General features: G+C 42.9%; 1 protein-coding gene across 1 annotated transcript in view; it reads left to right on the forward strand.

Annotated features, from left to right (window-relative positions):
* LOC132825629 (coiled-coil domain-containing protein 183-like) overlaps positions 1-12,297 on the forward strand; it is a 100,332-nt gene that overhangs the window by 35,117 nt on the left and 52,918 nt on the right. Inside the window, exons 5-6 of the mRNA XM_060840995.1 lie at positions 1,929-2,051; positions 6,396-6,618. Of these exons, the coding sequence (XP_060696978.1) occupies positions 1,929-2,051; positions 6,396-6,618 (346 nt within the window). The remainder of the gene's footprint in view (positions 1-1,928; positions 2,052-6,395; positions 6,619-12,297) is intronic.

Raw genomic sequence — 12,297 nt, forward strand, 5'->3', positions numbered from 1 at the left:
GTAACCCCCAGAATGTTGTTAGTGGGGGATTCAGTAATGGTAATGCCAAATGAACACCAAAGAATAATAGTTGGATTCTCTCATGTTGGTAATGGTGGATGGTCATTGTCTGACACTTGCATGGTGAGAATGTTACTTGCAACTAATCATCAAATGTGGACGTTGTCCCAGTCTTGCTGAATTTGGAAATGGATTGTTTCAACATCAGGCCTTCTCAAAGAAGATGAACATTGAGCAATCAACAGCAAACATCCCTACCTTTGACCTTACAATGGAGGAAATATCACTGAAGAAGCTGAAGATGGTTGGACCTGGGATGTTAGCCTGAGGAACACCTGCAGAGTTTATCCTAGGACTAAGTTGATTGTCCTCCACAACAACCATCTTCCTTTGTGTCAGGTATGATTCAAACAGTTGAAACGATTTCCTCAAATTCCTTTGGCTCCAGTTTTGCTCGGGTTCTTTGATCAAAGGAGGCGTTGTTGTTAAGGGCAGTCAGTCTCACCTCACTTCTAGAACATTCAGTTCTTTTGTTTATGTTTGAACCAAGGTAGTTGTGAGGCCAGGGGCTGAACAGCCAAACTGGACATCAGTGAGCAGGTTATTACCATTTGATTGCGCTATTGTTGAGACATGCCATCAGTTCGCTGGTGTTCAAGTGTGGAATGATGGGGCAGTAATGGCTGGGTTGAACCTGTCCTGCTTTTTGTCCACAGGACATACATGGGGAATCTTTCGCATTGTCGAAATCTCCCACATAGATACCACTACTGTAGCTGGACTGGAACAGCTTGGCTTGAGTCATGGCAAGTTCTGGAGCACAAGTATTCAGTACTATTTCTGGAATGTTGTCAGGGGCCATAGCCTTGACAGTATCCAGTGTCTCCAGCCATTTCTTGATATCGTGTGGAGTGAATAGAATTGCATATGAAGTTGAATTTCTGATGGGCAATTACTTCTGACACCTCTGAAGACATCCATAACTGTGTATTCAAGTCAGACCCTTCAGACTGACTGATCTCAACAGTTAGGGGAGGAGCAGAACTTCTTCAAGGTAGGCCAACCCTCGAAGAGGCTTCGCAGTAAGGTTATAATCAACTGGGAGATAGTGAGGACTGTAGATGCTGGAGATCAGAGTCGAGAGTGTGGTGCTGGAAAAGCACAGCCAGTCAGGCAGCATCCGAGGAGCAGGAGAGTCAATGTTTCAAGCATAAGCCCTTCATCATTGACCCTTTACCATGTGGATTCTGTTTTCGTCCTGCTGATGACTTTGTTCCTTTTCTCAGCTTGTTATCTCAGGAGAAATGATGCATTGCATGGCTACTTATTACTCCAGGTTTTCCTGATGAGGAGCTTATGTTCGAAATGTCAACTCTCCTCCTCCTCGGATGCTGCCCTGACCGGCTGTGCTTTTCCAGCACCACACTCTTTGACTCTAATCTCCAGCATCTGCAGTCCTCACTTTCTCCTCCCTGAAGTTAATGATTAGTCTGGGAAATTTGAAGAAATTGAGACCTGTTGTATCTACTGAATAGCTTTAAAATTGATTCCCCCACTCCCAACATATAACTAACAATGCCCTCAGGGACAGCCAGCCCCTCTTGCATCTCCCAGATCTGACTGCTACCCAACCTGACAGGTGACCTCTCCACCCCATCTCCCCATGCACATCCAACATCTGAATGAATCTTCCCCCACCCCCAATTCACAACTGAGACTCAACAATTTCTTTGTCAGCCTGACCCTGCACACACACTGTCGCCTACACCTATTAGTGTCATTGACCCTTTATTACATGGATTCTGTTTTCGTCCTGCTGATGACTTTGTTCCTTTCCTCTGCTGTGATTTGTTATCTCAGAAGACATGATGAATTAAGTGGTTATTTATGACTCCAGATGTTGTGTTATTGCTGTTATATGGTTTCAGGATGCAGCATATATACCTCAGCGAGTGGACAGCTTCAGTGCGATTGTGGATGCACACAAAGCTGAGCTCACTGCATTAGCCCAGGTGTCTCGAGAGGCTGCAGAAGCCCGAAAGAACATGTGGGTAAGGACCAGGAATCCTATGACAAAACAGGCATGCTCCTGATACTCTTTCAGTGGACTTTGGCATTACTGGCAAAGTTGCTAATTGTTGCTCATTCCTAATTGCTCTTGAACAAAGTGCCTTGTATGCTCCATTTAAAGGTAAACATCAGAGCTGTGGAGCTGGAGTCATGTGTAGACTCTAAAAGGTAAGGATTGCAGAGTTGCTTCCTTAAACGAAAATTGTGAACCAGATAAGGTTTTACAACAACTGATGATAATTCTGATACTCAACTGCCATGAGCCTTGCTTTCTCTTCCAGATTAATTAATTAAATTCAAATTCCACATACTGTGTTGAGGCTTGAGCATACACTCCCAGAGCATTTATCTGGTCCTCTGGATTACTAATACAGTGATGTTGTTACTACAACACTGTCTTCCTCCCCAGAGTGAAGCTTTCTCTGTACTGTCCCCATCAAACACTCCCAGGACAGGTACAGCATGGGGTTAGATACAGAGTAAAGCTTCCTCTACACTGTCCCCATCAAACCCGGCCAATACAGGGACAGCATGGGGTTAGATACAGAATAAAGCTTTCTCTACACTGTCCCCATCAAACCCGGCCAATACAGGGACAGCATGGGGTTAGATACAGGGTAAAGGTCCTTTACACTGTCCCCATCAAACTCAGCCAGGACTGGCACAGCACTGGATTAAACACAGTAAAACGTTCTCTTCATTGTCCCCGTCAAACACTCTTAAGTGCAGGTATGGCACAGTTAGATAACAGTGTTCTATTGAAGCTGATGCTCAGGATTGTGCACAATATTCAGTCTCATCAATGTCTTCTGCCAATTTTGCTTTGTCTCTTTGCGTTTATATGTTTTCTGTAAGAGTTTTGAATTCCATTTTCTTTTTGTGCCAGCACTCCAATTTTGTGGCCGAGGTCACTCTTCTGTTTCTCTGTTAATAATTCAGATGTTCAGACCTTTTGCACTTTTCCTTTTCCCAAGAATGGACTCTCTCATAATGCTGAGCTTTAAACAATATCTGCCCTCTGTATCACAAGTAAGTCTGTGTACTTGTAATCGTCCTGCATTCCTCCTCACTGGATGCTTGCTCCAGAAGACTTTGATATGTGCCTCATGTGGCTATGTCCAAACAGTCGCATAAGTGGAAAATGAAATGGGATTCCAGCTCAGATTTCTGGGCTAAAGCCTTGATATGCCCCTTTTACATCCAGCCATTCATACCATCAGCCTCAATTTCCAAAATTGCTATCTTGTAATTGCAATAGAACCTATAAAACCAGAGGACGTAATGGCAGAAGTGGGCTGCTGAGCCCACAAGTCTGCTGCACTGCTGTTCACCCTGCTGACACACAACGCACAGCTCTAATCACATCATCCAGTTCACCGAAGGCACAACTGTAGTGGGTCTCATCAGCAGGAACAACGAGTCAGCATACAGAGAGGAGGTATATTGGCTATCGGACTGGTGCAGAGCCAACAGCCTGTCTCTGAACGTGGACAAGACGAAAGAGATGGTTGTTGCCTTTAGGAGGGCATGGGCGATCACTCCCCCGTGGAGATCGTGAAGAGAACCAAATTTCTGGGAATCCACCTGGCAGGCAATCTCACCTGGACCCTGAACACCAGTTCCATTGTCCAGCAGCACCTCTCCTTTCTGTGTAGTCCACCTCCCACACCTCCCCCCTCCATCCTTACCACATTCTATAGAGGGTCAATTGAGAGTACCCTCAGCTGCTGCACCACAGCATAGTTTGGGAATTCCACTGTCTTGGATTGTAAGACCCTACTATGGATAGTGAGGACAAGCTGAGAAGATCATTGGGGTCCTCTGCCCACCATTACGGGCATTGTCAACACACACTGCATCTGAAAGGCTCAGAGAATTGTGGAAGACCCTACACACCTCTAACTCAAACTCTTCTCCCTCCTGCCATCTGGCAGAAGATACCAGAGCATTTGGTCTCTCATGGCCAGACTGTAATAGTTTCTTCCTTCAAGCCGTCAGGCTCCTTAACACTATATGATCAGACTCTTTTCCGTATGAAATTGTTTGCACAACTTTGAATTGCTGCTCGAACAATGTCGATTAATTATCTTTCTCTTATTACACTGTAACTTGCGTGTTTTGCATTTAAGTGCACTTTATGTCACCCTGTGAACGATTATGTAGTTTGTGCTGTCCATGTAGCACCTTGGTCCTGGAGGAACTCTGTCTCGTTTTCACTGTGTCAGTTGTTTATGGTAGAAATGACAAATAAAAGCTAATCTCTGTACAAAAAGCTACTCAACTATTTAATGAGATCCAATAATCCAATAATCCTCAACATCACTTCCTTGCCTTTTCCCTATAACCTTTGATTCCTTTACTGATTAAAAATGCATCAATCTTAACCCTGAACATCCTTAACAACTTACCCTTGACAGCCCTGTACGCAAAAGAATTTCTTAGATTCACTTCTGTCTGAGAGACAAAATTCCTCTTTGGTGACCCCTTATTCTGAGACAATACCCTTGGGAGAAGCCCACAAGGAGAAACAATCTATCAAGTCCCCTAAGAATCTTGTATGTTTCAATAACATTGCTTCTCAAATTTCGAAATTCCAAAATTTACTACTCAACCACTCCTCATAAGGCCTCCATACCTGGTATCCTCCTAGTGAACCTTCTCTGGATTGTGTCCAATGCAGGTACATCTTTCCTTTGATAAGAGGACCAAGGCGGTTCACAGTATTCTAGTTCTGATCTGACTACTGCCTTTTATAGCTTTAGCAGAACTTCCCGACTTTTATATTTCATTCCCATTGAAACTTGAAGGCCAACATTCCATTTGCCTTCCCTACCAGCCACTGAACTTGGACGTCAGTTTTTTTGTGATTCATGCAGGGGGACTCCCAAATCCCTCTGTTATGCAGCTTTCCGCAGTCTTTGTCCTTTTAAATAGTATTCCACCCCTCTGTTCTTCCTGTAAAAATGTATAACCTCACATTATATTCTATCTGCCAAATCTTTGTCCACGTGGTTGATCTGCCTGCATCCCTCTGCAGACTCTTCATATCACCCTCACCACTTGCTTTCTGACCTACGTTTGTGTGATCACAAACCTGGCCACAGGACATTCCTCATTCAGATCATCACTACATATTGTAAATAACCGTGGCCCTAGCACTGAGCTTGGTGGTGCACTCCACAAGATCGCCATCCTCAAAATGCTTCCCTTATCCCAAGTCTCTGTCTTCTATTAGTTAGTCAGTATTCTATACATGCTAATGTACTGCTTCCAACAGAATGGGCTCTTCCCGTATTAAGTAGCCCAATCTGTAGAACATAGAAAAATACAGCACATAATTTCCCTATTACCCTTCTTGAAAAGAGGAACAACATTTGCCTCCCTCCAATCCTCTGGTAAGACTCCCATGGAGAATGAGGAAGCAAAGATCTTCACCAGCAGCTGAGCAACCTCCTTTCTAGCTTCCCAGAGCAACCTAGGATAAATCTGGGGACTTACCAATCTTAATGTTTGCCAAAATTTCTACCACATCAACTTCATCAATCTTGACCTGTTCAAGCCTGTTTCCTAGCTCCTCAAAGTTTTCATTCACAACAAGGTCCCTTTCCTTAGTGAAAACCCAAGCAAAAAACTCATTTAGGACTTCTCCGATCTGCTCAGACTCCATGCACAAGTTCCCTCAGCTATCCCTGATCGGCTCTACCTTCTCCCTGATCATTCTCTTATCCCTCACGTATGAATTAAATGCCTTTGGGTTCTCCCTAATCCTTCCCGCCAAGCATTTCAGTCCATTTCTGAGCTCCTTTCAGGTAAGCCTGTAATCCTCTAAAGTTGTGCTAGATCCTTGCTTTCTCCACCTTACATAAGTTGCCTTCTTCCTTTTGACGAGGAGCTTCTCTGTTCTCGTCATCCAAGGCTCCTTAATCTTACCTCTTCTTACCTGTCTCAGAGGAGTAAATGCATGCATCACTCGCAGCAACTGCTCTTTAAACAGTCTCCACATGTCTGCTGTGCTCTTTCTGTGGAACAATTGGAATAATCTGTGATACCTTATCAAATGACTACGTATATCAAATGTATTATATCCACTCCTTCCCCTTTATCTGTCCTGTTCGTTTCAAAGAAGACCAGTAAATTTGTCAGGCATTATTCGCCCTTCATGAAGCCATGCTGACTGTATTTGATCGTATATGCACTTCACAAATGCTCTGCTACTACATCCTTTATAATAGACCAAATAATTTTCCTAATAACAGACGATCCCCAAAACCTTCAGCTGCTGTGTTAAGCTGCAGTTGTTTACTTTTTATTTCTGCTGTATGTAGATTGAATTGGATGTTCTGGAGAAGTCATACAGTACGGAGAAGAAAGAACGAGAAACCTTACTTTCCAATAGAAGGAAGCTACTGAACTTAGAGAAATATGCACTGAAACGTGTAAGGATAGCACTCGTTTGCTTCTGCTGCTTTGTCTTGGACTGTGTCTTTTTTAAAGAATGTTTTTTAACCAATTTGTTCGGAGATGTTACTGCATACCTCACAGGCACAGGTGAGAGTTTGACCCAGGTCTCCTTGTTTAAAGTTAAGGACACTACCACTGCCACAACAAGAGCCATTTTTAGACACGATATGGAGGTGCCAGTGTTGGACTGGGGTAGACAAAGCTAAAAATCACACGACACCAGGTTATAGTCCAACAGGTATATTTGAAAGGACTAGCTTTCAGAGCGCCGCTCCTTCATCAGATAACTAGTGGGGCTGGATCATAAGACACAGAATCTATAGCAAAAGATCATAGTGTCGTACAACTGATGCGATATATTGAACAAACCTAGATTGCTGTTAAGTCTTAAATCACTTAGAATGGGGATGCAGGTGTCGATTAATTAATATGTAAATCCCAGAACTTCTTTCAAGTCACAGCCCCGAGATAATTTAAGGTTTTATTAGTATATAAAAAGAAAGTGACATCTCAGCTCAGATAATGCATTAATAGTGTGAGATTAGAATCTTTCTGTATCCAAACCGTGCAGACTTGTTCTGTTTTCAAAATGGAATTTATAAAATGTCACATAGACTGCCTACAGATTGTGTGCTTTTTGAACAAAATAAAATGTATCTGCAACTACAAATCTGCAAATGCAAATTCACCCCATGGACTTATAGGTGTGTGTGAGGGAGAGAGAGACTGTGTTCTCCACAGCCTGTAATACATCGATGATGATGAGCATCTTGCCAAGATTTTTCCTATGCCCTCACTTCTTGTTTACAAACAACTGCCAAACCTTAAACAAATAATCATTCACAGCAAATTACCCAGCCTTCAATACAGCACCAACCACAATACCATACCACCCTGTCATGGCAACCTCTGCAAGACATGTCAAAGCCTAGACATGGATATTACTGTTACACGTGGGGACACCACCCATCACATGCACAGCAGATACTCATCTGACTCGGCAAACGTTATCCATCTCATACGCTGCAGGCAAGGATACTCCAAGACATGGCGTATTGGTGAAACCATGCAGGCGCTACAACCACGGGGTGAATGAACACGGCGCAACAATTGCCAGATGTGTTCCATCCCAGTCAGGGAACACTTCAGCAGTCAGGGACATTCAGCCTCGGATCTTTGGGTGACCATCCTCCAAGGTGGACTTCGGGATACGCAACAATGTGGAGTGGCCGAACAGAGGCTGATAGCCAAGTTCCCTCACACTCACACACAATCTCTCAAACGTGTACGCACGCACACATGCATGTGCATGCACACTTAAGTCTATGGGGTGAATTTACATTTGCAGATACAATCTATTTTGTTCAAAAAGGACATGATCTGTAGACAGTCTGTAAGTGTCTGTATAAATGTGGCGTTTTATAAATTACTACTTTGGAAATAAAACCAGTTTGACTCCAGGTTGAGACACAAACAGACTTGAAACAAGGCCTCACACCTAAAATGCATTGCCTGATCTGAGATGTCACCTTTCTACTGATAAACCTTAACTTGTCTCGGGGCTTTGACTTGAAAGAAATTCTGGGATTTCCATTATTACTGATCAAAGACTTAATAATGATCTAGGTTTGTTTAATACATTTGCCTTTGGTCTTTTACTTATAAGTTCTGTGTCCAATGTATTCTCTCTCACCAGCTGCCTGAGGAAGGAGCAGTGGTCTGAAAGCTTGCAGTTTCAGGTAAAACTGTTGAACTATAACTCAGTGTCATGTGATTTTTTGAATTAATGGTAGGATCTTGGATTGTGTTGTAAAACAGAGACGCCAAGGGGTTCAGGTATATAATTCTTTTAAATTTGTGTCACGGGTAGGCAGCATGGCTAAGAAGGCGTTTAGTACGCTTGCCTTTTTGCTCAGACCTTTCAGTATAGGAGTTGGAATGTCATGTTGAGGTTGTACAGTACATTGGTGAGGCCTTTTCTGGAGTACTACGTGCAGTTCTGGACTCCCTATTATAGGAAGGATATGATTAAACAGGAGAGGGTTCAGAAAAGATTTACTAAGGTGTTGCCAGGAATGGAGAGTTTGAGATATAAAAATAGCCTGGAAAGGCTGGGACTGTTTTCACTGGAGTGTCGGAAGTTGAGGGGTGACCATATTGAGGTTTATAATATTATGAGGGACATAGATAAGGTTATCGACAAAGATCTTTTCCCTTGGATGGGTGAGTTCAACACTAGGGGACATATTTTTAAAGTGGGAGGAGAGAGATTTAAAAACGACATAAGGGGTAACCTTTTTACACAGAAAGTGGTTCATGTGTAGAATGAACCACCAGAGAAAGCGGTGGATGCAGGTACAGTTACAAAATTTAAAAGACATTTGAATAAGTTCCTGAATTGGAAAGGTTTGCAGGGATGTGAACCAAACATAGGCACGTGGGTCTAGTTTAATTTGGGACCATGGTCAGCATGGACTAGTTGGACTGAAGGGTCTGTTTCCATGCTGTTGTATGACTCTATGGTAGATCCAGCTCAAGGGGCTGAATGGCCTCCTGTACCTACTTCCTTGAAGGCAAAGGGTGCTGTGGGCAATTACAATACGAACATTGACAATAAAGAATCTTGTGTGTGGGTATCTAGGACAATTGAAGACAGTTGGAACAATGTAGTTGAAGTACAGATTAGATGGCGGCAGAGCAGCAAGTTCACCCAAGCCTGTTGTTCTCTGAAATAATAAATATAACATACTATAAATATTTCTCATGAATGATTTAATCCCATTTAGATTGATGCTTCCTCGCTCAGATCTGGACAGTCATCAGCTGGTGGATTAAAATCAAGAAAAAGTGTTACAGGTAACAAAAGATCGAGAATTATGTTAAATATCAGATAATCTGTGTTTGTTATTTTATTAAGTATATGAGTGGAATTATATTAATACTGGATAATGTAATTATGAAGTTGCGTGCGAAATAATGTCTTAACCATCCGAGAGAGACAGCCCGAAAATCTTCTTTTCCCTACTACGTTGCTGTTACTTTTGACTCAGTCCAATAATATCCGACAGTTGCAATGTTGGAGGGAGATATCAAAGGGGAGTGCTGTGTCCCATGTTGAGGAGAACAAATCGACCTTTATCCAAAGCTCTTTGCTTTGCTGTGTGGCAGAGGACCCCTATAGGACACTCTGGTTCTTTGAACAAAGTACAGCATTTCTATACATTGTGCATTACAATAATTACATGCAACATTGATGTCGTTTTTAGCCACATGCCCAAATCTATACGTCCAATCCTGCAAATGCACAATCAATGATGGACAAATCTATGAACAGCCCTAGGTCCTCCTAATATTCACCAGATACCGCCATCATCTGTCTTTGGGATCTTATAACGCATCTGACACTTAGAGAAATTTCCAGACATTCGTCAGCTGCATCATGTTAATTGCCAAAAAAACCGGATACTTTCTTACCACTAAGAACTCTTCCAAAATCTCGACTAACCTTATTACAAATGATACAAAAGCATGCTAAATTCTACAGATTGTTATAAAATTTGTAATCTCAGTTCTAATATAAAGTTGCATAGTTACGCCTAATGTTGTAGTTCTTTAACAAGGCTAACAAACTGGGGGCAGCTTCTCTTTCACTCGAACCTGGGAGAACAAACAAATAGTCTTTCAGCCTTGCAGCTTCATTGTTGTGGTTCTGCTCGCCGAGCTGGAAGTTTTTGCTGCAAACGTTTCGTTCCCTGGCTAGGGAACATCATCAGTGCGGTGGGAGCCTCGTGTGAAGCGCTGCTTTGATGTTTCTTCCGGTATTTATATTGGTTTGTTCTTGCCGCTTCCGGGTGTCAGTTTCAGCTGCAGTGATTTGTATCTGGGGTCCAGGTCGATGTGTCTGTTGATGGATGTTCTTGCCGTTTCCGGGTGTCAGTTTCAGCTGTAGTGGTTTGTATATGGTGTCCAGGTCAATGTGTCTATTGATGGAGTTTGGGGATGAATGCCATGCTTCTAGGAATTCTCTGGCTGTTCTCTGTCTGGCTTGTCCTATGATAGTGGTGTTTTCCCAGTCACCACTGGGGAATTCACCACAAGGATACACAGGAAACCAACACACACAGACCAAGTCTTAAACTATGAAAGTAACCACCCCAACACACACAAACGAAGCTGCATCAGGACACTATTCAAAAGGGCCACAACACACTGCAGTACACCAGAACTGCGAAAAGAGGAAGAGGAACATCTATACAAGGTATTCGCCAAAAACGGATACCCACGCAACTTTATCACCAGATGCCTAAGAGATAGACCACGGAACGAGGACATGCCACAACCAAAAGGACTAGCCACTCTACCATACATCAGGAGTGTCTCAGAACTGACAGCCAGACTACTGCGACCCTTAGGACTCATAACAGCACACAAGCCAACATCCACGCTCAGACAACAACTCACTAGAACAAATGACCCAATACCCAGCATGAGCCAAACTAACGTAGTTTACAAAATACCATGCAAGGACTGCACAAAACACTATATAGGACAAACAGGAAGACAGCTAACAATCCGCATCCACGAACATCAGCTAGCCACAAAACGACACGACCAGCTATCTCTAGTAGCCATACACTCAGACAACCAGCAACATGAATTTGACTGGGAAAACACCACTATCATAGGACAAGCCAGACAGAGAACAGCCAGAGAATTCCTAGAAGCATGGCATTCATCCCCAAACTCCATCAATAGACACATTGACCTGGACACCATATACAAACCACTACAGCTGAAACTGACACCCGGAAACGGCAAGAACATCCATCAACAGACACATCGACCTGGACCCCAGATACAAATCACTGCAGCTGAAACTGACACCCGGAAGCGGCAAGAACAAACCAATATAAATACCGGAAGAAACATCAAAGCAGCGCTTCACACGAGGCTCCCACCGCACTGATGATGTTCCCTAGCCAGGGAACGAAACGTTTGCAGCAAAAACTTCCAGCTCGGCGAGCAGAACCACAACAACGGATATCCGAGCTACAAATCTTCAATCAGATTTTAAATTCTTGCAGCTTCATTTTGTGAGTTGGTAAAGTGTGGCACTGGAAAAAGCACAGGAGGGCAGGCATCATCCAACGAGCAGGAGAATCAACTGTTCAGGCAGAATTCTGCCCAAAATGTCAACTGTCCTGCTCCTCGGATGCTGCCTGACCTGCTGTGCTTTTTCCTGTGCCACACTATATTGACTCTGACCCTCCAGCATCTGCAGTTCTCACTGTCTCCTAGTTGCTGCATTTTACGACCCCTGCTATTTCCATGCTATACGTTGGTTTTAAACCAGAAGGTTAATTCTTTATAAATCTTACTGACTCTATTTTAAACTAGATCTTTTTAGTAAATAAGACAGCATGTTTTCGAATTCCATTGATGAGAGTGAAATTCAATTACTTGCACAACTTAACAAGTCATTAAAAGAAACGTTTTTGGATTCTCAAGGTCATGTTGTCACTGTCACTATTATCTTATAAATTGTCACTGTCATTTTTCCCTTGATCTTTGGATCTGTATTTAAGCTGCAATTATTTATTTTCCATGCTTTACAGCCTCTTTTGCTCTTTTTCTTGTGTTTACACCATTTACTGTTTGCGATTTTTGAGAAGGTTTGTGGCTCAGGTTGTAAGTTTGCTCGTTAAGCTGGAAGGTTCGTTTTCAGACGTTTTGTCACCATGCTAGACAACATCATCAGTGAGCCTC

Source organism: Hemiscyllium ocellatum, chromosome 21 (assembly GCF_020745735.1).
Source record: "Hemiscyllium ocellatum isolate sHemOce1 chromosome 21, sHemOce1.pat.X.cur, whole genome shotgun sequence".
Taxonomy (NCBI): Eukaryota; Metazoa; Chordata; class Chondrichthyes; order Orectolobiformes; family Hemiscylliidae; genus Hemiscyllium; species Hemiscyllium ocellatum.